This window comes from Vulpes vulpes, chromosome 2, assembly GCF_048418805.1.
Source record: "Vulpes vulpes isolate BD-2025 chromosome 2, VulVul3, whole genome shotgun sequence".
NCBI classification, from domain to species: Eukaryota; Metazoa; Chordata; class Mammalia; order Carnivora; family Canidae; genus Vulpes; species Vulpes vulpes.
Genome location: NC_132781.1, coordinates 128,413,415 through 128,439,586, shown reverse-complemented (window position 1 = coordinate 128,439,586; position 26,172 = coordinate 128,413,415). Strand labels below are relative to the sequence as shown.

Sequence of the window (26,172 nt, the reverse complement as noted above, 5' to 3'; positions counted from 1 at the left end):
TCTAGGTGACTAGATTGCAGTGTGGCATATTATGTAGTAAGACTCTATTTAAAAGATAACTTTAAGATGTATTTAATACTTTGTTACCACTCTAACTCATCCTCTGAGTTTTGTGGGGGTAAAAGTGTGCTTTTGTTGTTTTTCAATTTCCCTATCACCACCAGTCTCAGTGTGAACAAAAAATCTGGCTTCTCTTGAAAAGCTGGGAGTTTGAGCAGGATCCTGAGGTAGAAATAGCAAAAACACTGCAACGTTCTGAGAAAATACAATTTAAAACAAACAAAAAAATGTGGATTAGCTTAATCTAACCTAAAACCTACATTTTGCTCTGAGATTATACTCTTTACAATCAGCATATATTTAAACATGGATAGAAATGGGATGAGAGAAGCTATAAGCAAATGCAGGAAAACAAAACTAGAAAAACTGAAATACAAATGTACAGAGCCAAATTACTCTTCCAGTCAATGAAATAGAAATGATTTTAAAGATATGCAAATGAAAATAAAGTGACTGTTTAACATTCATTGATTTAATAAACATTTGATAATAAAAGGCTATTTTCCATAACTTTTTTCTAAACTAATCACTATCTTTAATAAAGAAGGTATAACTTTGTTTTAATAAGTAAATGAAGCACATTGTGTTTAGAGACCAAAACCTTGAACACTAGAGAGAACAACAATATTCTGAAAATCCAGTTTATTTTCCATGTGTGGACAGATCCAGTCAGTGTGATCAGTTTTTCTGCATGTGTAATAATTTATCAAAATAAGTTTTCCCACAAGACTCTTCCATCAACTCTGAAAGTCCTGGTCTGACAACATACCCAAATAAAGTTCTTGAAAATCACCTCTTAAAATTTGGAAGAAAGTGTGTCAAGTCTTTCCTGTAACGTTAACCGAACAAATGGCTAAAGAGCAATTTATGTTTTAAAGGTGACTAGTACAACACTTGAGTTCAGGAAATTAATGTTTTAGTGCACTTTGCTCCAGTTTTAGCCAACATGCTACATTGTCCTTTTGGGGGCAGGGGGGCACAAAGTGGACTTGAGGATTTCCATTGTACGAAAAAGATATGACTCTGCAAGCAAAACAGTGTAAGCTGCCTTTTTTCTTAAGACCTGGACATTTTAAGACAGAAGCTTTGCAAAACATTACACAATTTTTTATTATTAAATGAGAAAATCTCATTTGTTACATCGTCACATTGCTAGTCAGAGAAATGCTGCAGTGATGAAGAAAGTCAATGTTGGATCAACCAAAGTCCTCATTTCTACAACATTCATTTACAAAGAAATAATGTTCAACACAGCCCAACACAACATTCTTGGTTTTCTTCATAGTGAAGTCCCTCAAAAAAATCATCTTCTAATGGGGTATTTTACTACATAAATTATAGTTCTTCATTTTTACAATTCACCCCAAACTGTATGAGAGATGTATCACACTAAAATTTCTAAAGCTGTTAGGAAATCCTTCACACATCGTCATCATCTGATGTGTCACTGCTACTTGTCTCTGTGTCATCATTCTCAATAGTGGGTTTGAAAGTGCTGTTTTTCCAGGGTCCAAACTTGAAGTCACAGATCAGGCCATTTTTCAAAATACCATTTTTCCTCAGACCATTCTTCTGTAACTAAAAGATCAAAAATAAATAAATTAAATACATAACCTATCCTCCAGGGGTTACTTATAAATTAAGAATACTATAGTAATTCAATGTAACCATGAATACATTAATAAAATTATATTCTACACTGAAAATTTCAGATGATATCATTTCCAGAAAACTAAATACAGGTAATTGATCCAACAGTTCTAACAAATTATTTCCTAGGAATAAATCCTTACCTTTTAGAAAACTATAATTAACAACAACCAAAGCAAAAAGTGAATAAAATTAATGTGTATTACTACTGTAATGGAAAGAGCAGGTTGTCAATCAAGACAGGGTAGGTGTGGACGTAACCGTATCACTTGTTAAGATACTAAATAATCGGGATCCCTGGGTGGTGCAGCGGTTTGGCGCTGGCCTTTGGCCCAGGGCGCGATCCTGGAGACCCCGGATCGAATCCCACATCAGGCTCCCGGTGCATGGAGCCTGCCTTCTCCCTCTGCCTGTGTCTCTGCCCCTCTCTCTCTCTCTCTGTGACTATCATAAATAAATAAAAAATTAAAAAAAAAAAGATACTAAATAATCCTATCCAAATTTTCATCTCCTTAATTGAAAGTTGCACTAAATACTAAACACCTTCAGATGCTAACCAGAATATAATCACCAGCCATTAAGCTTTGGCTGTTATTTTATTATTCTGACCAAACTGGGCTATTATAACACACTCCGGAAACTGCTTTATTCCCACTTTGCAGAATAAGTAGAATACAAACTATTCCAGAAGGTAAGTATTCAAGTAAGGTACACAAAATAACAAAATCAAATAGAGCCCCTTAAAGGCTTAACCACAGAGATTCCAACACGGGGGGGGGGGGGGGGGGGTCCTTCTATTTTTGAAAATGAGAGATCAGAACGAAAGGGGTTAGTATGGTAAAATAAAGAAGAACAGGGTCCAAAGATCACAAATAGGGGAAGGGGGTATGACTGATCCAAATTAGAAACAATTATTTAAAGACACAAAATTAAGATAAATTAATAATGGTAACATACACTCTCTAACAACACTTGTCTTTTGAATTACATTTATGAAACATGAGACTGTAATTTATACCAAATCTCTAAATACGACCTTCTGTAAGACCAAATTCAACAATATAATATTACTTGGATCTGTCTAGAAGTTTCACATTTTAGAAAGGTTTTTTTTTTTTTTTAAATCGTTAAATCCTGAGCATTAGGTTAGGATACAAAGGAAAAGAGCCACTTAAATCACAGTTTACTTTGTTACAGATCTTAACAAGAAATAAGTCTTAGCCCTCAATTTCTTTTTGTCCTATTTCTCTATTTTCCACAGATTTTCTTTCTACCTAAATACTAAGTTTAAGCTAACCTCCCCCTCACTTTGAACAAATGACCTCATATTAGCTTTACTGAGAAAAACCATGGCCCACATATGTATCCTCTGATGTTCTCAGCCACTGTGATGATTACAGATACACCTTGGTCCTTTTTTAAAGGTACACCTTTACCATCCTCCAAAGTTCTACCCTTGCTTTTCAAATCGTTATCATCAATGCCACAAAGCTGTGGAAAGAAATCAGCTGAAAAACTTTGATTTTAAAAAGGGGGGAGAGGAATGCCTGAGTGGCTCAGTCAGTTAAGAATCTGACTCGGGCTCGGGTCATAATCTCAGAGGTCCTGGGGATGGAGTTCCATGTAGGGGTCTGCACTCAGCAAGGAATCTGCTTGGCCCTCTCCCACTCGTGTGCACTAATAAATAAGATCTTGTATTTTTTTTTTTAAAGATTTTATTTATATATTCATGAGACACAGAGACAGAGGCACAGATAGGCAGAGGGAGAAGCAGGTTCCATGCAGGGAGCCTGATGTGGGACCTGATCCCGGGACTCTAGGGTTATGCCCTGAGCCAAAAGCAGAGGCTTAACCACTGAGCCACCCAGGCGTCCCATAAGTAAGATCTTTTGAAAAGAAAAAAAAAAAAAAAAAAAAACAATCTTTTCTCTGTTTCCTCTAAATGTCTGCACTGTCCCCACAAACATCTAACTTATTATTAAGTTTTTTAAAAGCCTCCTAAGAACCACCTCCTCCTGTATTCCTCTTTTGTTATGATACAATTATCAGCACATAGGTTGAAAAATTTCAAAATCCTGCTGATTCTATTTCAGATTTTAGTTTCATCAAGACTATTTTTTACTACCATTTCTCTACTTTAGGCCCTCATTTATCCTTCCTCTGATTATTACAATATATTCCCAACTAATCATCCTGATTTTTGGTCTTCCAACGTACACTTTAGACTACACCTGTACTTACGTACAAACAATGGTTTCACACCCCTTAAAACAAATACCCAGCACACTGGCTCTCTCTCCTGCCTTCATCTTAAGTATTATTAAAACCATCACATTCTGCTTTATATGGGAATCCATCTACCCGCTTAAAATGTCACTCTATGACAGGGGCTCATTTATGTAAAAGTCCATAGTATCTTGGGTGAAATTTTAAAAAGGGAGTTTGAAATCAGATTCTTCTGTTATCAGATAAAATATAAATATTATTTTATATATATATAAAATATATATATTTATATATACATATATAAATCTCAAGCCCTAATAATTTTCAGGTGTCTATGCCAAATGATATGTCACCATTAATATGAACATATCAATGTCCTTATCATTAGTTTAGAAAAAATTCGACATTATACTTACATACCACTGCTTTCCAACATATAGAATGCACAAAATTTTTATATTACTCAGTAGGATTTTATCTACCTGCCCCAGTTATCACAAAGTTGAAAGCCAACTATCTTGATCGGACAGTATTTTGTTCCTTGGAACTACTACCTTATGGTAATTGTACCTGGTGGCTTTCTTTCGACGGCTTTCTCCACATTCAGAACGAATTGTTTAAACAGATTCACAAACTGGTAAATCCATAAAATGGAGGACTATTACTCACCAAACATGGGTGAGTTTCAAAAGCATGAAAGCAGCCAAATCTAAGACTATACAGTGCTTGGTTCAATTACTAAAACATTCCAGAGGCAAATTATGATGACAGAAAACAAATAAATGTCTGCCAGGGACTGGACCTGAAAGTAAAAGAACTGGATGCTAAGGGGCATAATGCATCTGTCATCTGTCAAAACTCATCCAACTGTAAACATAAAGTCAATGTTTTTATGTAAAATATACAGTACAATAAATCCTTATAACTATTACCTATCAGCTTTACAATCCTGTTATGAAAAATAACTAGGAACTTTTCAAGGGACACCTGGGTGGCTCAGCAGTTTAGTGCCTGCATTTGGCCCAGGACGGGATCCTGGAGTCCCTGGATCGAGTCCCACATCGGGCTACCTGTGAGAAGCCTGCTTCTCCCTCTGCCTGTCTCTGCCTCTCCCTGTCTCTCATGAATAAACAGATATTTAAAAAAATAACTTCTGAATAAAAACTTTAAACTGGGAAGGCAATACGAAATTGGAAAAGAAGTAAAATAATCTGTTCACAGATGACATGACCATATATGTAGAACACCCTAAAGATTCCACATGAAAACTGAGAATATGGTAAATATGCACACTATAAGAAATAACCTAACCAAAAGAGGCCAAAAATTCCTTCAATGCAAACTATAAATCATTGCTGAAAAAATTTTCAAAGCACCAATAAATGTAAAAGAGTCCACACTCCTAGATTAAAGACTTTTTACTAGGATGAGAATGTTACATGCAAAGCAATCTACAGATTAAAATGCAACCTATAATCTATATTTAATCTAGATTAAAAATGTATAACCCCTATCAAAATCCCAAAGCTATCTGCTGCAGAAATAGAAAAGCCCATCCTGAAATTCATATTCAATTCGAATTCTCATTCCAAACCGCCAAAATAATCTTTAAAAACAAGTAAGTTGGAAGTTCCATGCTTCCTGATTTCTAAACTTCTTTCAGAGTTACAGTCATCAAGACAATGTGGTACTGGTTTAAAAAACAAAAAAACAAACAGAAAAGACCAATGGATTAGAAAACCAAAATAAACCCTTATATATATGGTTGATCCTTGAACAACCCAAGGATTAAGGGCACCAACCTGCCCTCTCCCACCCAGTGCAGTAGAAAATCCATGTATTACTTCTGACTCCTCCAAAACTTAACTACTGAGAGTCTACTGTTAACTAGGAAGCCCTATAGATAACAAAAAGATTGTATGCTATACAGTATTCTTACAATAAGGGTAAAAAAAAAAAAAAAGAAAGAAAGAAAATGTTAAGGTAATCATAAGAGAAAAATATATGTAGAGTATCGCCAAAAAAAAAAAAAAATCTGTATCTAAGTAGACTCATGCAATTGAAACCTGTGTTCTTCGAGGAGCAACTTCATATTCAAATTATTTTTGACAAAGTTTTCAGAGATATAACCCAAAAAAAATGAAGGTAAGTCCTTGCAACACAAACAAAAATTAATTCAAAATGGATCAAACACTTAAACCTAAGAACCAAAACTAGAGAACAGAGAAGAAAACATAGGGCAAAAGCTTCACGACATTGAAGTTTGGCAATGATTTCTGGAATAGGACAATAATAGGAGTAGGAACTAAGGAAAAAAATAGTTAAGTTGGATCCAAAACTTAAAGCTTTTATGCATCAAAGAATACAATCAAAAGAGTAAAAAGGCAACCTACCAAATGTGAGAAAATACTGTAAATCATGTAGGAGTTAAGATCCACAATATATAGAGAAGTACTACAATTCAACACCTGATTAAAAAATGGGCCAAGTACTTGAATAAACTTTCTCCAAAGAGGATATAAAATGGCAAGTTCAAGAAAAATGCTCAACACCTATTTAATTAACTAATACTGAAGAGCAAATCAAAACCATAATCAAATACCTACTTAGCAACCATTAGGATAGCTATTCTCAATCAATCAATTCCTGAGCACAATTGATGGGAATGTAAAATGGTATAGCTACTGTGGAAAAACAGTATGGTGGTTCCTCAAAAAGTTAAACACGACCATATGACCTAGCAATTTCATTTTTTTTCACATTTAAAATTTTTTTTATTTCAGCAATTCTATCAAACATTTCCTAACACTCTTTCAAAAAAGAAACTATGGAGACAAAAAACAAGAGGATTCAGAACACAAAATATTCTTATGCAAGGAAAGGGATAAAAGGTGAAGACAGTGGTGCTTTTTACTTATCCCCATACTATTAAAAAAAAAAAAAAGGCTGGAACATGACAGATCATTGACATTTTATACTAATTCCTAAGCAATGTAGACAAATGCAATTTAAAACAAATTCAATTCTGACCTAAACTGTGATGTCTAATAAACTCCTAAATAGAAAGGTATAAAATCTCTCTTCTCTTAAAAAATGCTTAGTATAGAATGTCATTCTGATTAAGGAAAGGCAATTTAAAGTGAATTTTTATGATCCAGGTCTTCTCACCTGTTCACTAATAACTTGGAATTCTCTCATTTCATCCTCAGTTAAGGGAGCACATGTTTCATCATTCTCACTGTCTTCTTGCCAGCCCATCTCCTTTAACAATCTGAAAAGGGAGTCAGGAAAATAGGTTAATTTATAGCTTCACCCAAGTAGAATAATTCCTTTTACACTGTAAGAAAACACCATCCAGATCCATTATAAAGTCCTCAAAACACATAAAAAAGAACTTTCTTACTATACGCTTTCAATCTTTTTTAAAATGAACAGGTAAAATTAAAGCCCAATAAACTGTTAGGAAGATCAGAATGAACTGTGCGCGACTGTTTTAACTTTGTCCTCAGAGGTTCTCTAGGCTGGAAATTTAGAAAAGGGTCTCTAGCCAAGAAACTTAAAAATAAAACAAAAACTGCTAAATTCTTATACAGAAAGTAAAAGCAGTATTTCTTCTTCTTTTTTTTTTTAATATCACCACAATCTATCATATTCTTAGCTACTCATTAAGTTTTTTTTACTTTGGAAAGAAATGGTTGAGCTATCTTACCCCTACCTTGCATTTTGTAGTGTATTTATTTGTTGGTATCACCTCTTACGTACATGCCAATCATCAACCTCAACATATATTTCAATGTGAAAGGGGCACTATGTTCTACAGTAGCAGACCACTTTTTTTAAAAGCTATTCTGATGAAGAGATCTAAGTAAGTAAAATAATTAATATGGTTATTCTCTTTTCCTTCCAATTTTTATTTATTATTTTTTAAAGATTTTATTTATTTATTCATAGAGATACACAGAGAGAGGCAGAGACACAGGCAGAGGGAGAAGCAGGCTCCATACAAGGAGCCTGATGTGGGTCTTGATCCCGGGTCCCCAGGTTCACACCCCTGGCTGCAGGTTGCGCTAAACCACTGTGCCACTGGGGCTGCCCTCCTTCCAATTTTTAAAAAGAATACCTCCATCTAAGGCACAGTGAGCTTAAAAAAATAAATAACAGGGAGCCAATGACTTTTCTCCAGTCAGGCAAATATGAAAACCAGCCACAGCTGATGCATCTGACTCAACTATTTCAAAGTTTCTTACATAGCCACATGTACTGTATTGGTCTGTGTTGGTTTTTTAATATTTTATTACTCTACTTATACCTAACTCATCTCTCAACTTGAACCAGCCACAAGGGTCTTGTACCTTTTCAAATAATCTCAGTATCAGTGCTCAGAGAATCTGACTGAGCACTGATTTAACGTAACACCCATATTTTACATATAAAGAATCAAGATCAGGTAAAATAACTTGCTTACTTGATGGCAAAGAAGCAAACAGAATTCTAGTCTTCTCTTTCGAAGTTAGTATAAATGTCCAATCTCACCTTCCCCCTTCCCTTCAGAAGGTGTAACTATTAACTGTTTCTGGAAGAGCTTTCAAAACAAATGTTTTGCCCTACACTTAGGAATATACTGTGACAGTGATCTACGCCTTTCCTTTTTCATTAGTGTTTCTCCTCATTCCCTAAAACTATTACACCAATTACATCTTACACTTTGACTATCACCCTTACATCTTATACTTTCACAATAACTAGCCTCTGCTAAGTGTTTCTAATGGCTTCCCAATTCCTAAAGAACAAACTCCTTAACTTCATGACCACAAATTCAAATTTCTTACATTAGAAAAAGTATAGATTTAGAAGCAGAGTACTTGGGTCCCAATTCCTATTCTATCACAAACAGGTATATAAGCCAAAGGCAAATTCCTTCACTTCCCTGAGCTAATTCTTCATCTGAAGCAATCAAGGAGTTTGCAAAGATCTCAAAGGCCCTGCCTTTTCAATGTTATCTCTAATTCCAGTAAGGACTACACACTCCTTCAAGATACTTCACTCGCTGCCCCTTAAGTATGTATTCAACCCTAAATATCCTTTCACATCCCCTTCCTGTCCTATTATTGTCTCATCTTTAAAGATTTAATTTAGCTCTGAATTACTCTTTCTGACTGGTACTCAAGCCATGAGATCTATCCCAAACTCCCTTGAATTTCTCTGGCACTCATTTGATGCTTACCTACCCCCCACCCTTAACATTCAAACTATCCTCACTATCGTGATGAAATGTTGAAACTTGACAAGAAAACTAATAATAACGTGTTTTTTGTATATGTTTCATATTTTTCATTTTGTACTTTAGTTTACACATACGAACTAAGAATTGTTATCCCTGAGAACTTTATCACTGACACCTGATTTGTTAAATTCAACCAATGTAAATACTTAATATGCACATAAAGTTTATGGAAATTTGAAGCCATGGAAAAGAAGTATCACTCCACCATTTTCAGAGAAATAAAACCCAAAATCTGAAAGAAGCCATTAACTTTGTTACCTCAAAATATGTATTAATGTGTTTCTGTGGAATACTTCTAAACATATACTATACACCAAGCAGAAAAAAACTCAAACTAAGAAATTTAAGTTAAAATTCTTCCAAAGTAGTAGCACATTTACTTCCTTTTTTTATTGACTTGGGATCTTTTTTAGCATGTGCAACATTTCCACAAAATAATATAATATAAAGACTTAAAAAAAAAAAGGATGATGACGTACAAAGTGAAATATTCATTCAGGTAGTCATCACTGTTAATCTCGTTATGCACTATGGGTTCCCTACAAACCCCCCTAGAGTTTATCCCAATTTTGGAACTTCTCTTCTTGCTCTATGTGGCTTAGTTCTGAATTCCTATTCTCTCCATTTTCTCCCATTAGTAAGTCACCTGAAGAAGATCACACTCTATTGAGGTATAGAATGGCAAATCTCTCTTCCCCACATCTTCATGAATCAAACAAGAAAACACCAAAATGCTTTCTACATTACTATGTCTGCAGATGAAGAACTAATAAAGTTAAATCATTCATTACAGGTACTGGAGTGAGTATTTTCTATGTAACTGTGTGGCTCAACTTCCTTTTGCTACAAAATACTGCAGGCAAATACAAAAACAAAAAAGATACTAAGTTCCAACTTTACCATTAAGTTTCAACTTTTACTACAGCCTTAACACAGTTTCTACAGGTAAAAAATTTATCTTTATTCTTTTATTGCCTATGCTGTATCTCCTTTATTTTATTTTTTTAAGATTTCATTTATTGATTCATGAGTGAGAGAGTGGCAGAGACACAGGCAGAGAGAGAAGCAGGCTTCCTGTGAGGAGCCTGATGCGGAACTTGATCCCGGGACCCCAGAGTCACACCCTGAGCTGAAGGCAGACGCTCAACTGCTGAGCCATTCAGGCGTCCCTCCTTTAATTTTTTTTTTAAGATTTTATTCATTTATTCATGGGAGACACCGAGAAAGAGAGAGAGGCAGAGACACAGCCAGAGGGAGAAGCAGGCTCCACGCAGGGAGCCCGACACGGGACTTGATCCTGGGTCCCCAGGATCATGCCCTGGGCCAAAGGCAGGCGCTAAACCGCTGAGCCACCCAGGGATCCCCTGTATCTCCTTTAAAAGGCAATTCCTCTTTTACTATAATCATTAGAACATCTGGTTTGTATAATTTCTTTTCTCTGCACAGGACTTAACTGTCAGACTAAAAATATTTAAATGATTATTGGTGAGAATGGGAACTGGAAAAACATCTTCAGGTAGAATCTGATTATTTTAATTATGTGTGCCATTTGACCATTTAACTTCATTCCCAGTAGTCTATTTTATACACATTTATACAAATGTTTAAGGATATATAAATACAAGGATGTTCACACCAGAACTATTTTTTTTTTTTTTAAGATTTTCTATATCTGAGAGAGAGAGAGAGAGAGCACAAGCACGGGGAGGGGCAGAGGGCGAGACAATTTCAACTCCCTGCTAAGCACAAAACTCAAGGAGCTTGACCTCACAATCCTGAGATCATGACCTAAGCCAAAATCAAGAGTCAGACACTGAACCAACTGAGGCACCCAGGTGCCTCACAGCAGCATCATTTGTAAAACAAAAAACAAACAAAAACACAGGGAGAGATCCCAAATTAATAGGTAAACAAGTTTCATGAATTATATTCATACTACAGAACCGTAGCTCCAAAGGAGATATATAAGATGATCTACTAGAATAATGGGGGGAAAATACCAAAATGTCTACCTCTGCCTATCTTTTTAAAAAGGAATTAGTGTTTACTATTTTCTGCACTGTACAACACTGCAGCCATTACTTGGCCTACGATCAGAGTTACAAGTCAGTAACTACAGCATGAAGTAAAAGGGAATTCTACCCTTTGGGTGGGAATAAAAAGTGTGGTTACTGATCCATTCATACTAAATGCATAGAAACAAAATACAGTTTGCCCAAATAAGTAAATTTATAGATATTACCTAGTTAACTTAGCTCAAAATAATCTAGTTTTAACTCTCAGCAAATGAACATTCACATTTATCACCCACCCAATAAATTATTTTAGGCAAAAAGAAGTTCAAGTTAGTATAGGAAGATTACAAAATTAAAACAAAAGCCTGTATTCTCTCTTTTTTTTTTTTTTTTTTTTTTTAATTTATGATAGTCACAGAGAGAGAGAGAGAGAGGCAGAGACACAGGCGGAGGAAGAAGCAGGCTCCATGCACCGGGAGCCTGATGTGGGATTCGATCCCGGGTCTCCAGGATCGCGCCCTGGGCCAAAGGCAGGCGCCAAACCGCTGCGCCACCCAGGGATCCCTGTATTCTCATATATAATAGTTACAGCTACATTTAATAAGGGCAGCACATCATTTGGTAAAGGGGAGCAAAAACCGTTATGGAGATAAAGAATAATGTATGAATTGGACCTGAGAGACAAAGACTTAAAGAGGTCTTTAATCTAAATATTTTAAAAGTTATTCTACGGTAGGTATAGCCTACATCCCCACTGTCTTAGAATTAAATGAAGTTCTAGGAGAAATGGCATTAAACTAAAACAGAAAGTCAAGTCAACCACCAAGGCTGTTAACATATACATATCACTCCACACTGAGCCTGGCCTTAAACAATGTAAACATTTTTAACAGAAGAACAACTCAATTTACATAAGGCAATTACAGAGTGATATGTGACAATATAACTACACATATTAGCATTTTATTGCTTTAGTAGTTACACTGAAAAACTGCATAAATATGTATGGGAAAAAGCCTATAAAAATGAAAACTACAGGGCCACCTGGGTGGCTCAGTTGGTTAAATGTCTGCCTTTGGCTCAAATCATGATCTTATGGTCCTGGGATCGAGCTCCCCATGGGTTCCCTGCTCAGTGGGGAGTCTGCTTCTCTCTCCCCCTCTGCTACCCCCATCCCCATCACTTAAGCTCTCTCTCAAATAAAATCTGTAACAGAAAAAAATGAAGATTACAGACTGAATAGTAATCTAATACTAGTATACATAGTAGAGAGGTAAGTTTTGGTGCCATCATTTCTCCCTTCATGGTGTTGGGAGTTAAATCAGTTGAAGTATATTTCTGTACCACAATTTAAGCTTCAATAAAAATCTGCTTGCTTAAAACGACAAAAAATCAGAAGGAATTAAGCTTTAGCCCATAAATGCCTCATTTACTAATGTTGAACTATGTGGTTTATTTCAAGACCATATGAAGGGTAAGTCATTTATTTCTTAAAAAATACCTGTTCTTATCTTACCTAGGGAATCATAGGAGGAAAAAAACCTAAAAGTTCACACTAGACTTCAATACTCTTCAATTCTTAGACTACTAAATCACTTAAGACTTCACTATTTAAAAAGTGTTTAAAAACTGCAATAATGGAAAGCATAAAGTGCTCTTGAAAGCTTGCAATAAAAAAATAAATCACATAGTAAGACAACTGGATATCCATATGGAAAAGGATGAATTTGGACCTCTATACTGCGAACATTCACAAAATGTGCAAAACTGAATAAAAGGGGGAAAAATGATAAAATGACTTTATCGAAATTTAAAGTTTTTGCATTTCAAAAGGCACCACTGAAAAAGTGAAAAACTCAGAATGGGGAAAAATATCTGCCAATTATCATGTAATTATGGACCTATATTCAAAATACATACAGAACTCTTACAATCAGTAAGACAAATAATACAATTTAATAATGGACAAAGAATTTCAATAGGTATTTCTTCACAGAAGACATACAAATGGCGAACAAGTACTTGAAAAGCACAAGTACTTGAAAAGATACTCAACACAAACAACATTAGAGTGGTTAAGTAAGAATAGGGAGAAACTGGAACCTTCATATGTTGTTAATAAGAATGTAAAATGGTATAGTCATTTTAGAAAATAGTTTGAAGTCTCAAAATGTTGAGCTTATGTCCCAGCAATTCCACTCCTGAAACTACCCACACCCAAAATGCCAAAAACATGTCCATACAAAAACGTGTACAGGAATTTTCAGATAGTACCATTATCCTGAATACTCATCAAGTACAAACAACTCAATACCCATCAAAACTGATGAACAAAATGTGATAGAGCCATATCGTATACTTGTCACTAAAGATATACAAAATAGTGACACACGATACAACATGAATCTTGAAAGCATTATGCTAAGTGAAAGAAGCCAGGCATAAAACACCAATATATGATTCTATTTACCTAAAATATCCAGCAAAGGCAAAACTATCAAGAAAGTAGACAAGTAGTTACCTAGGACATAGAGGAAAAATGAGAAATTAAACGCAAATGAGCACAGGGCTTCTTCTAGGGGAGACAGAAATGCTGTAAAATCAGAATGTGATGTCAGTTGCACAGCTTTGAATGTATCAAAAATCATGTAACTCTACATGTAAGATCGAGGAAATTTGGTAAACAGGTCAAAAGAACTTCAAATAAGTCACAATTCTATAATAACATCAAAACCCTGGATGTAAAAAATGCTAAGAAAAAAGTAAAAATGAACACTAACCTGTGTTCTGCCTCAAGTGAACTTGAAAGAACATCAGTTTGTGGGAAGGTTGAAGACCGAATGATCTGCTGGGAAATTACTGAGGCATTGCCATTCTCCTGTGGAATTTCATTTTCATCAAAATTTCGGTTTATATCCCTTTCTTGATGAGTACTATTGCTGTTATGCAAGTTAAATGAATCATCATCCTGATTTGTAGGAAGTTAAAAAAGAAAAAGGAGTTAGAGATTACATCTGTTGAAAACTTTAATAGATTCCAGATAATACATAAATATTATAGTCATTAAATTCAGGAGATATTCTCAGAAAATATAAAAGTAAGCTGTGAAGAATACCCACAGTTTTCTGACTCTATGTCTTCACATTTATTCAACAAAGGCAAATCAAAAGGATGAAGGCAGGCAAGACAGAAATGAGAAAAATCTACTTCAGAAAAGAAGTCCTTCTTTATACATACAGTAAACTAGCTTGCTTTCAGAGAGATGACTATTTTGATTAAAGTTTATTCAAAGGTCTTGAGTGATATCTGACCAAATATTTCAATGACATGTTAATGTCAAACCAAGAATTACTGCTAGTTCAATTACCTTCTCTGAGCCAGCATGACTTTCATCTTCATGTTCCTCTTCTACTCTGTCCCTTTTCAATGCTTTCAAAAATTCACTCTTCTTATCAGTGCGCATACGTGTCAGTTTGGTTAGACGAGGCTGCTGATTAAGTTTGTCAACAGGTGAAGAGGAATTTGAGCGATTACACTAAGAAAAAATTCAGAAATAGTAATAAATACAGAGATAAAGAATATCGATATAAAGTTTAACTACTACAACTTCCTATTTTACCCTATTCACAATACAAAATTGATTTTAAAGCCTATTTTCCTCTATACTTGTATAAGTTTATCCCACTGAATAAGTAAACAAAAGAATTTTTTTTAATTCTTTTTTTTTAATCCCATATAACAATTAAGGTCTGGCACTACTAACAACCACTGTTCTAAACTGAGAGTTTAAATAATTTCGTAAAATCCATTCTAAAGCTACTTAAATATGCCTATAATACATATTGGAGTGGTTTTTAAAACTGTGTCCCACAGAATTCTAAGGTCCTAATAACAACTCTAATAAGATCTATTTTATAATTATATACACACAGATACAGAGAGTTTATCAAGTAGGATTTCATGAAGGAAAATGTTTGTGGTAGGGCTGGAAGGAGATGGGGAGGGAAATGTACTAGAGTCCTTTTTTTATTTTGTTTTGACAGTGGAACACAGTAGAAAATAGAATATTAAAACTCCATGTTAGAGATTTTTATCTATGGAAAACTACCATAATGCCAAAGTGTTGCCAATAAATGTCTATAGACTATAAGGAATCTAAGCCATAATACCAACTGAGAATGCTGGTCCTTTCATCCCAGTTCTAAATTTCTATTACTAAAAACCAGTAAAATGAGGGGCTATGATGTTCCAATACAGTACACAGAGCAATTTCCAGTGTAGCAACATAGAAACAAATGCCTTTGACCCTGAACTAATCATGGAACTCCCTGATCTAGAAGCTTCAGAAACTTGGTCAAATGACAAAAAAAAAAAAAAAACTTAAGCTACCAAAAGCAAAGTCCATAAAATAATAATATGCATTCTTCCTCTTCTCCTCCTCTCTGGCCCCTTGAGTGTTAACACTAATCATCCCCAAAGGAAGATTATATAATACAAATCTTCCTTTTTTTAGTCAAGGTTCAATCTTAGAGCATAGTGTAACTCTATCACATATGGCAAAGTTGCAACTGTCATCATTCTTTTCTTAAAAATTTTTACTTATAGCTGATTGGTAACTAGGTATTTGTATTAGTTTCTCTACATTTTAAGATACTTGGGGATTTTGTTTAAAAATACTTAAATTGGCGATCTCTGGGTGGTCAGTGGTTTAATGCCTGCCTTCAGCCCAGGGCGTGATCCTGGAGTCCTGGGATTGAGTACCACATCAGACTCCCCTGCATGGAGTCTGCTTCTCCCTCTGCCTGTGTCTCTGCCTCTCATGAATAAATAAATAAAACCTTTTAAAAATTAAATAAATAAAAAATACTTAAATTATTCTTAAAGTGCAAAAATGATTAGCATTAGCAAGCTAAGTATTTGAATCAAGTATTCTGAAAAAACTGAAATATCTCATTTAAATGTACTCATTTAATGTATCTATGCCCTTTGCTCAGTTAATTAAATTATCATGATTAAGATATGTTGCATTCCTCAGGAATAATTTTAAATGACATACCTCTTTCACTGAAGTTGTTGATGGAGTAAAATTCTTGGCAGTTGATTTAAAAGCATTGAAGTTGCCAACACCGTATGTAGACTCATGAGGGAAAGAAGTCCCAACTTTATTTTCTTTAGTTTGGCTTTTCCATTGTGTGGGCTAAAGAAAAATATGCAAGTATTAATGTGTATCGAAAACAGATCATCTGGAACACAGAGGAAAAAGTGAACCCTATAAAATAAAGATGACTACTATGAGACTCATAAAGACAATCATTTTTTGTAATGTATTTTAATCATTCCTACTTATTTCTCTTTCTACAAATCAAACCAAAGCTTCATATTCAGATAAAAATATCTGACTACTATGCTATTTTTTCAAAGTTTTATTAATCTAAAGTTAGATTTACTTTGCCTACTATCAAGAAAATACAAGTAGGAGCTCCAAAAACCTAAAAGTGAACACCAAGGAAACAGCACTATATATTATTGAGCAAATATATCATAGATCCATCTGGGAAAACAAAATTTTAGATTTCATTTGCTATTAAAAGAAGATAAAACATACATGGACAAACACACACAGCATCTAAAAAATAATTAAAATTAATGACATACAGTGAGCCAAGTCTTTGCACTTAAAAGTCAGTACCCACCAACAACCCCCCACCCCCACACTTTGGTGTAAAATTTTTAACATTCTTTTCCTGAAGTAACTTAATTGGTACCAACTTAAAACTTGCATTTTTAAAAATGTAGAACTTACTTTTGTAGGTGGAGCAGCAGGTTTAGGGACTAAGCCTTTATAAACACTTGGACCAGTCCCGTTCTTAACTGGCTGTGACTGAAGATTTCCTACCACTGGGAATCCAGATAGCTGTAAGTCTTTTGTATTACCTTTCTTAATGACCAGCATCCTTGGAGCTCTAGATTTAGGATTCGGAGGATACTCTGCATAAATAAAGCACGAGCAAGGGTTACATACAGTTTATATTTTAGCAAAAAATTAAACCACCAAAAAAGCAGCATATTCCAAACCTTATGTTTAAGAATAATAGCTGCTTCCAGGGTAAAATAATTAAGCTATATAAGCATGAGCTATATAAGCTATAAGCATGAGCTTCCTGCTTCAGAAATAAAGCTACAACATAATTAAAAATATAGCAAGAATTGAGCAATGTCAAGTAATACAGATGATTTCAGCTCACTAGTGGCCTAGAATGTTAACTAAGACCAATTCAAGATTAACTTACACTCTCAGCATATTTTTATTTTTTATTTTTTTTAAATGCAAACTTCACCCTAATTGCACCTAATGCTCAGAATATAGAGTACATTATATTTTTGCCTTCTCCTTAAAAAGACATTTTTCCTAACCCATTCTCATTCTTTTTATCTCACTTAAAAAGTTATCACCAATAAACAAAGAACTATATAGTCCCTTTATTTTTAAATTTCTCCCTGAAGTTATGACTAGCAGAAAACAGGATTCTATTTTCACAATACCAAGTCAAATACTCATTGCCCATCTAACTACAATGAAGGCATTATACAAGAGCTACAGGGCTAAGAACTCTGAAGATAGTACTAGCAACAACAACTGGAAAGCTTTCTTCTCAAGACCAACTGCAGTTGTTAAAACATGAAAAAAACTGAGTTTAGTTTCTACACACTCCTAGAATTTAGTGCAGTATTACACGTGAGCTTGTTCACAATTATTGTGATAAAATGTCTTTCTTCCCTTCGAAAAAATCTCAAAGTATCAGTTTCATCATAATTGGAGAGCTTAGGGTAAAAGAAATGAGAGAAAACTCAGAAAATCTAAAACAAAATTAGCACTGTGTATGAAATAAGATAAGATCCTGTGAGATGCCGAGTTGTCTACATGTTTGTGAGGATGCCTCACTTCAAACAAACCAAACCAAACTTCCTATGGACCATTTTAAAAACTAAACAAGGATTTGTAGGGATACGAAGGTACTCTCAAAGTTCATATGAGCTTCAAACTCCTCAAAATATAGAGCTGGTATGATGCTTCATTTATTTTAATGGTAAAGTACGAAAGAACAAGGACCTAAAGTAAACTGAGCAATATTCCTAAAAGTTAATAAACAGATGGCTCAACTACTAAGGCAAACATTTCAACTTCTTGAGGGTCTTAAGGGCTAAGGAAGAAATCTTCAGGCACACAACACAGAAATTAAATCAGTAATACATAGCTTTTCTAAAGAACCTACACAATTAAGTCAACAAAACAAAAATTAAGAATAAAGATCTCAAATGCAGGTGAATTGTAGAACACTAGAAATAGCACTCAACAATTTAAGTTTTGTAAATTATTCTGGTAAACAGATGATGTAAATGTGTGAGTAAAATTGTGAAAAAAAAAGATTTAAATTAGCAATTCTAAAAATTAAAATGTAAGAGAAAATCTTAACAGCCTGGTACTCAGACTCTAAATTAAATGAAACTCAAGAATCAGATTGGTACTGAGAAAAGGTACTAAGCATTGCAAGGTCCCGGAGGAATTCAAGTGTTGAAACAGAGGACATTTCTATCAGTACATCACAATTAAAGGAGTTCAAACATGACTCATAGGCACTTCTAGTTCAACGAGGCCCATTAAGCACACAAGCTCATCTCTTCTTTACCTTATAGTAGGTCCTTACGTTAAAGTCACTATAAGAAGAAAACAAATACAACAGGAAAAGGGTCATCTGGAAGGAGTCATGTCAACCCACATTTTTAGAAAAAGTAGTAAAGAAAAAAACTTTAGAGTACCCACAAAGGAACCTAACAGCTGAAGATGGGATTAATTTACCCTATAGAATCTTGGATTATAAATGGGACTCGAAAAAACCATATATGGAAGAGGGCAGAAGTGAAACTTTTCAAAGATCAATCACTAAGAAAAGATTCCTACTGAAGGAAATTTTAAACAAGGTACTGCAAGAAGTAGAATGGTCCCACATAGAAGGCTGAGGTACAAGAACAAAAAATTAACAAGAAATTATTGTGCATAAACAATCAAAATTAAAAGATAGAAAAGGATAAGCAAACATATTTTATCTGTAAGCCTCAACATAGTTCGTGACTACAAAGTTCACTTTCCTAAAATTTGATTCTTAGACATCTAGAGCAAGAAATATTCTGGCTTCTTCCTCAAAACGGCCTTCAGGGCAAAGAGAGAATACTCTAAAAAAGGTGAAGGGATGTCAGCTGGCTCAGTAGAGCACGCAACACTGGATCTCATAGTAGTGGATTCAAGCTTCCACAGATGTGAAGAATTAAAAAAAAGAAAGAAAGAAAGAAAGAAAGAAGCCTAAGAAATAAATTATAAAAGGCTAAGTAGCAGGGAGCCTGGGTAGCTTAGTTAACCATCTGCCTTCGGCTCAGGTCATGATCCCAGAGTCCTGGGTTCAAGCCCCGAATCGGGCTCTTTGCTCAGCATGGGAGTTTGCTTCTCCCTCTTCCTCTGCCTACTTGTGAGCACACATACCTGTGTGCACTCTCCTTGTAAAATAAATAAAATCTTAAAAAAAAAAAAAAAAAAGACAAGAGCAATGTAAAATAAAGGTACCCAAAGGAAGATGATATGGTTTGCAAGGAAAGAGAAGCAGACATAGTGCTAATGCACTGATTAGGCATTCATATTCAATTCTTATAGTAGAGTTTAAGAAACATGTACTTTGTACCAAATTTACAGAATCTTGCTCCAATCATATGAATTTATCTTACTATAAAATTAAAAACAATAGTTCCTGTCACAGTTACTATGAAATGTTTTTTCAAAAATACTAGAAATGCCTAAAAAAGTCAGACTATCCCCCACTAAAATACACTCCCAATATTTCAATATTATATCAAATTTTAGGTTGATTTACATTATAGAAAATGAGAAACACTGACAGAAATAAACATAAAAGAGACTAACTTATGTCCTATACAACTGCCCTGAATATACCACATAAACCTGCCCATTTAAAAACAAAGTGGGGCGCCAGGATGGCTGAGTTAAGCATCCAACCCTTGATTTCATCTCAGGTCATGATCTCAGGGTCATGAAATCGAACCCCACGTCAGGCTCTGCAACTCAGCATGGAGTCAGCTGGAGATTCTCTCCTCCCTCTGCCCTTCTCCCTACTTGCACGTTCATTCTCTCTCTCAAAATAAATCAAAACCTTAAAAAAAATAAAAATAAAAACAGTGTTCTTAATAGCAATGATTACATAACAGCAATGTAAAGGATAATGGCAGCACTAATTACCAAACCTGAGTTATTCATATTCACTTTATATTACAGTTGACCCTGAATAACAAGGTTTGAACTGCACCAGTCCACCTATATGCAGTTTTTTTCTGACAAATACAGTGTAATATTGTAAATATATTTTCTCTTCCTTACAGTTTTAGTATTTTCTTTAGCTTACTTCATTGTAAGAATATCTAATACATGCAATATACAAAATACGTGTTAATTGACCATATTATCAGTAAAGCTTCCAGTCAACAATAACTATTAGTACTAAGTTTTAGGGGTGTAAAAAATTATATGTAATCTTAAATTTTTTCCTTAAATACAAATTCAATGGTGGGAAGAGGACTAGTTCAATTCTTTGGAGAAAAAAATCGGAATTAAAATAGTGCCACCTTGGGGCACCTGGGTGGCTCAGTGGTTGAGTGTCTGCTTTTGGCTCAGGTTCACTGCGTGGAGCCTGCTTCTCCCTCTGCCTATTCTCTGCTGTCTCTGCGTGTCTCGTGAATAAATTAAATCTTTTTAAAAATGTAAAAATAAAATAGTGCCATCTATAATACAAAGTAATTTGGTAACATGTATGGTTAAGAGCAGGCATCTCAATTTTTCATCCTCTTTGTCTTTCACTATACTCTCCATATAGGTGTCTCGTAAATATTTTGTTTCAGTCACTTACTGCTTTATTCTTTGATCTCTCACTTAGAAATTTTTTGTTTTTTTTAATAAATCTACTAGAATATGTACTGCTTACTAGATTTGATCATAATGTAGTTAATATTCATTACATACCTGTAATGTGATCAAAGATTTTACACAGCAGATCAACTTTACACAATTTAAACCTCTTACACAATTTATTATTAACAACGCTTTTTTCTCATTATAATTATTGTAAACATTCTCATCTCACAGAAAATTCACTCAGATTAAGTCATCTGCCCAAAGTCTAAATAACCATTAGGTAAAAGACCTAAAGTTTAGACCCAGGTCTGATTCCAAAGCAAATACCTTTAACCACTACATTATTATACCAGCGGACAAAACAGAATTAAAGTATAGCTAGGCCAAGTACTTCAAAATGTTTGCTATCCCCAACTAAAAATACAAGAAGCCTATAACTGTTCAGAATGAGAAGCCTGTAAGTGTACACTATCAAATGAAGTCAAAGTCCACTGTTTTCTGATGCCAAATTACTGATTAAGGTTATCATCTTGATAGAAGAGGCAACCTGAATGTGTGAACAATAGCATTATAGCCAAAGGGTTAACTACATGTGAATTAAATTTTCACACTAATTTGAAAAGGAAATTTAGTCACATAAAACACAGTAATACACAAATATCAAACTCAATCTGTACCACAGCAATTAAAAAAAATTCCTACTGTGAACACTAATTTTAATGCAGAAAATTAGAGTTTCTAATTTACATAAATTGATGCTACTTACATCTTTTTGGCTTTCGCTTTAATTTAATGTAGTAGGAGTTTTAAACAAATGAGTTTCACTAACTTAATAGTTTATGTCAAAAGTAAGGGTATGTATGGTGTTTTTAACAAGGTCCCCTACATTACTCAAAACTTCTGAAACAATTTACATGATGAATAAATAAAACTTCTAACTCTAATCCATTAGAGTCCAATTTACTTCTGTCAGGTTGCCTAATAAAGTCCTATTAATTTTCCCTTCTCAACTTGAACATATGTTGCAATACCTTCTTGTTGTTATTTTAACGATTATTTTCACATAAGATATTGAAGGAAAGTTGAGTCTTTTCTATGTATAAACTACCAACAATGCTTTTACAAAGAAATTCAATAAAGATTATTCCTTTCTCTTAAATTCTATTTACAAAGTTCATTTTTTAAAAAACTGGTTTTCATCTAACTCCATGCAATCTTGTCACCCATCTGTATACTTTTGGCTAGTATCACTGGAATTCTCTAGAAAATAACCCACCTTTAAGAAATAGTCACTAATTTGCTTTTAGAAAGATAAACAAAATCTTAAAAATGAACCTCAATGCTTTTTAGTATAATCAGATATGAGCAAAAAATCAGAAAAGTCCATCAAGTTATCAAGAAATAGACACAAAAATAAATGCTGAGCTGAAAGATTATGCTTAATTACTAGTGAATGAAATTTTCACTATTTAGCATTTTAAGTACTAAATGTTAGCCTCTGCCAATAATATATTGCTGACATAATTCATCGACACAAAAACAGCCAGTAGGACTTCTGAAAACACACAAATGAACAGTCATTAATCACGTCTCGAGTAGCATAGAAACACATTTTTTTTTCTTTCTCACATCCCAAAAAATTACATAACAATATTTTACAACTGTCACAGGCACACTCAAGTACCTTTAACTTTTCTTTTAATTTTAAATTATTAAGGATCTAGGGATAGATTTAGTATTACTCGTAGGCATTCAAAAAGCGATCCTAAGATCAAAACAATAAAGACATGATAAAAGCTACATGAAGGTGTTTCCAAAACTAATTAAGTTCTAAGTAGAATTAAACTTATGTAACTGTATTTTAAACAGTGTAATTACTTTCCCTCAAGGTATTATTTTTAGCTGGGATATTATGTTTAGACTCTTGCAATTTCTGATCTACAAAAGGATAGTTTCAGGGACAAACTAGTTTGTTTGTTTTTTTAATACATATTACATTCCCGTTATTAAATTTTTACTTACCTGGAAGGAAGTAGCACTAGATAAGTTCTATTGAAGTCTTTCCTAAAATTCTCTCATGTCTTCCTCAGGAACATTGCTATTTTAAATGTTGCAATGGGGAAAACAGTATTTGGGAACCCAGGGGGGGAAGGTGAGAAAGGAATAGTGAAGTGTAATACAATGAAAGCTTCATTGTATTCCTATGAGAAGTACTGGGAATTTAACAGTTAATCAAACCACAATTAACCATTTTCTTTTTTCTAATGCAGACACACTTCTTAGTTTACCTAAGGCACAGTAAAGAGTACATCTTCCTTTTAAACATCTTTTCAACTAGTGCTCAAAATCCTTAGACCAACCCTGAAACAGTAGAACCAAAATCTTTATATTAATACATTTTATTCTCATAGTTTCAAAAATGTATTTGCCTTTAAATCATCTCTAAAATTATTAAATTAACCAAGGATCAGTACCAATAGTATCTATAGGTAGTTTTATATGACAAATGCTCACTGACATTGATTTTTTAATTTACTTTCATTCTAGTCAAATCCAAATTATTCCTAATTTCTTAGAGATTCTATTTAACACCTTCCAGGTGGTTCTATATTCTTATGCAATCAGCTGTTCCCAGAAAAACTGAATAATAAGGAAACATACCTAAGAGAGGAGCTTGGGAGATTTTTTTGGTTGGGTATGTGTGTGTCTGGGCGTGTAGGCCTGGGGAGAGTGGTAGAAATACTAATTTGCAATACAGAAAAAACAATGCCATTCACATGGTTCTAACAAAAGTGTCTGACCACCCCCACCCCCACCCTTAAAAAGCCCTTAAATAAATCGGGAGATCAAAAGAAAACAAAATAATTCCCCAGAGTATCAACCCCATAAATACAATAAAGAACAGCACAGGAAGTGGCAAAGTTTAAAATAATGCCTTTGTCATTAGGACTAGTATGGTGTCACAAGCCACAATCCTTTTCTTTTGGTAAGCTGATAATTTTCAATAGGAAAATACAAATGAACATGTGTTTAAGTTCCAAAGTGGATTCATCACCTTTGAATTTGGCATCAAATAAGTAAATTTATTTTTCAGATATCAAATCTTCACATTTAAATTTTTTCCATTATTTTAAACTTCACTTGAATCTTTAAGAAGCTGTCTGATTTGTAATATGAGTGCAGTTTAATCTTCTGTAAGATGCTATCAAATTAAACTCAGCAGTTTTAATGAAAAGGGAGTTATTACCCAAAAATGTCATTAAGCTTTGACAATCAAAAAGGCAAATAATTTCAATCATAGATTAGTTTCATAGGCAAATTTATACAATTATTTAACACTCTTTATGTATAACCATTTTCATACGTAAAAAGATTAATTTTATGTCATATGATGATTAGAAGTACTTAGTTTTCAGTTAACTAAGTTTCCAACTGTGAAAAATTAAACTAAGTTTTTGTTTCCTTAGATTATCAGGCTGCTCTTGAAATGACATTGATTCAATTACATTAACTTACAACCATTAACAAACAAACAAAACTCAGGAGTATACTTAATGTACTTATATGTGCAAATCAAGTATTTCAAATCAAACTCTCCCATCCCTGGTATCCTGTTTTTAAAAGATAAGTGCTACCTTTATATGTAGCTGAGCACTCAAAAACATCTTTTTAAAAAGTTTAATTCTAGCCTGTTTATTTTTAAAAACACACACAAAAAAGGGAAATCTACAAATAACATTTTATGCCCCTCAAAGATAGATTTAAAATTACTTACCCCATACACCTGCAGCTAAAGATTTATTCTGATTTGGTTCTCTCTCATATTCAGGATTTAAAGATGGCTGAAAGAAATTGGAATAAAAATAAAACAAATGTTAACACTGCTCACATTTTTAAAAAATAAGCCTTTTCTAAAGTAATCTCAAAACCACACTGAAGGGGCACCTCGGTGGCTCAGCTGAGCAGACTCAGTTTTAGCTTAGGTCATGATCTCATGACTTGTAGGATGGAGCCCTATGTGGGGCTCAGCAGTCAGTGAGGAGTATGCTTGAGATTCTCTCCCTGCCCCCGCCTTTCCCTTCCACAGGCACACAACTCTCAAGCTTTCAAATAAATTAATTAAAAAATAATAATACAAGGATGCCTGGGTAGCTCAGTGGTGGAGAGTCTGCCTTTGGCTCGGGTCGTGATCCCAGGGTCCTGGGATCGAGTCCTGCATGGGACGCTCTCTGTGTCTCTCAGGGAATAAATAAAATCTAAAAAATATATATACACACACACGTATATGTATATGTATATGTATATGTATATGTATATGTATATGTGTGTATATATATGTACACACACAGAAAAAACCTGGCATGATACAATCAACTATTAAAGACTATTCATAAACCTTACTTTCAGCTCACTCTAACAATCAAAATGGTTACTGTCTATTCTCACTTCTAGAAGGAAAACACAGAAATAATCTTTAAATATTTTTATCCTCAACTATCTGAGGATAATATGTGAATTTAAAAAAAGAAAAACCACAGCAAACTCAAGGCAATGTGGTCTTTGTACCAACTGGAAAAATTACTCTTTCAGCCTAAGGTCAAGAGCAAAGAAGAGAAGAGTCAGACTACTCCCCAACAGTTGTCAGGTTTTCATTGCTACATGAATTAACACACACATTCTCCAAGCAAAGTACAAATTTTTATTTCAACAAGTGATTCACAGGATATTAAAAAGAAAATTGAGTTCAGCATTGAATGTGTATTCTAAAGCTAAGTTTTAAGATCCTAAATTTCCAGTCAGATATTTTCCATATTACCTAGCAACACAGTATACCTTAAAGGTACTTAACATGCTGAATAAAAGAAATCCTCATGTATTTTACTTACCCACAAAAGTGAACTCTTAACACTATACTGACGTTACTGTGAAGTCCCCCCCCCAACACACACACACACACACACACA

At 34.2% G+C, this 26,172-nt stretch overlaps 1 protein-coding gene across 8 annotated transcripts in view; it reads right to left on the bottom strand.

Moving 5' to 3' along the window:
- Positions 1-687: 687 nt before the first annotated feature.
- GPBP1 (GC-rich promoter binding protein 1) overlaps positions 688-26,172 on the bottom strand; it is a 71,987-nt gene continuing 46,502 nt past the window's right edge. For 4 of the 8 annotated variants that reach the window (XM_026018934.2, XM_026018925.2, XM_072749962.1 and 1 more), the window contains exons 6-13: positions 24,984-25,050; positions 23,870-23,929; positions 17,039-17,223; positions 16,292-16,432; positions 14,603-14,770; positions 14,016-14,203; positions 7,105-7,207; positions 688-1,638 (exon numbers count right to left, since the gene is read on the bottom strand). In XM_026018934.2, the coding sequence (XP_025874719.1) occupies positions 1,480-1,638; positions 7,105-7,207; positions 14,016-14,203; positions 14,603-14,770; positions 16,292-16,432; positions 17,039-17,223; positions 23,870-23,929; positions 24,984-25,050 (1,071 nt within the window). In that variant the 3' untranslated portion in view covers positions 688-1,479. The remainder of the gene's footprint in view (positions 1,639-7,104; positions 7,208-14,015; positions 14,204-14,602; positions 14,771-16,291; positions 16,433-17,038; positions 17,224-23,869; positions 23,930-24,983; positions 25,051-26,172) is intronic. The other 4 variants (XM_072749963.1, XM_072749965.1, XM_026018941.2 and 1 more) reach the window with 1 other exon arrangement.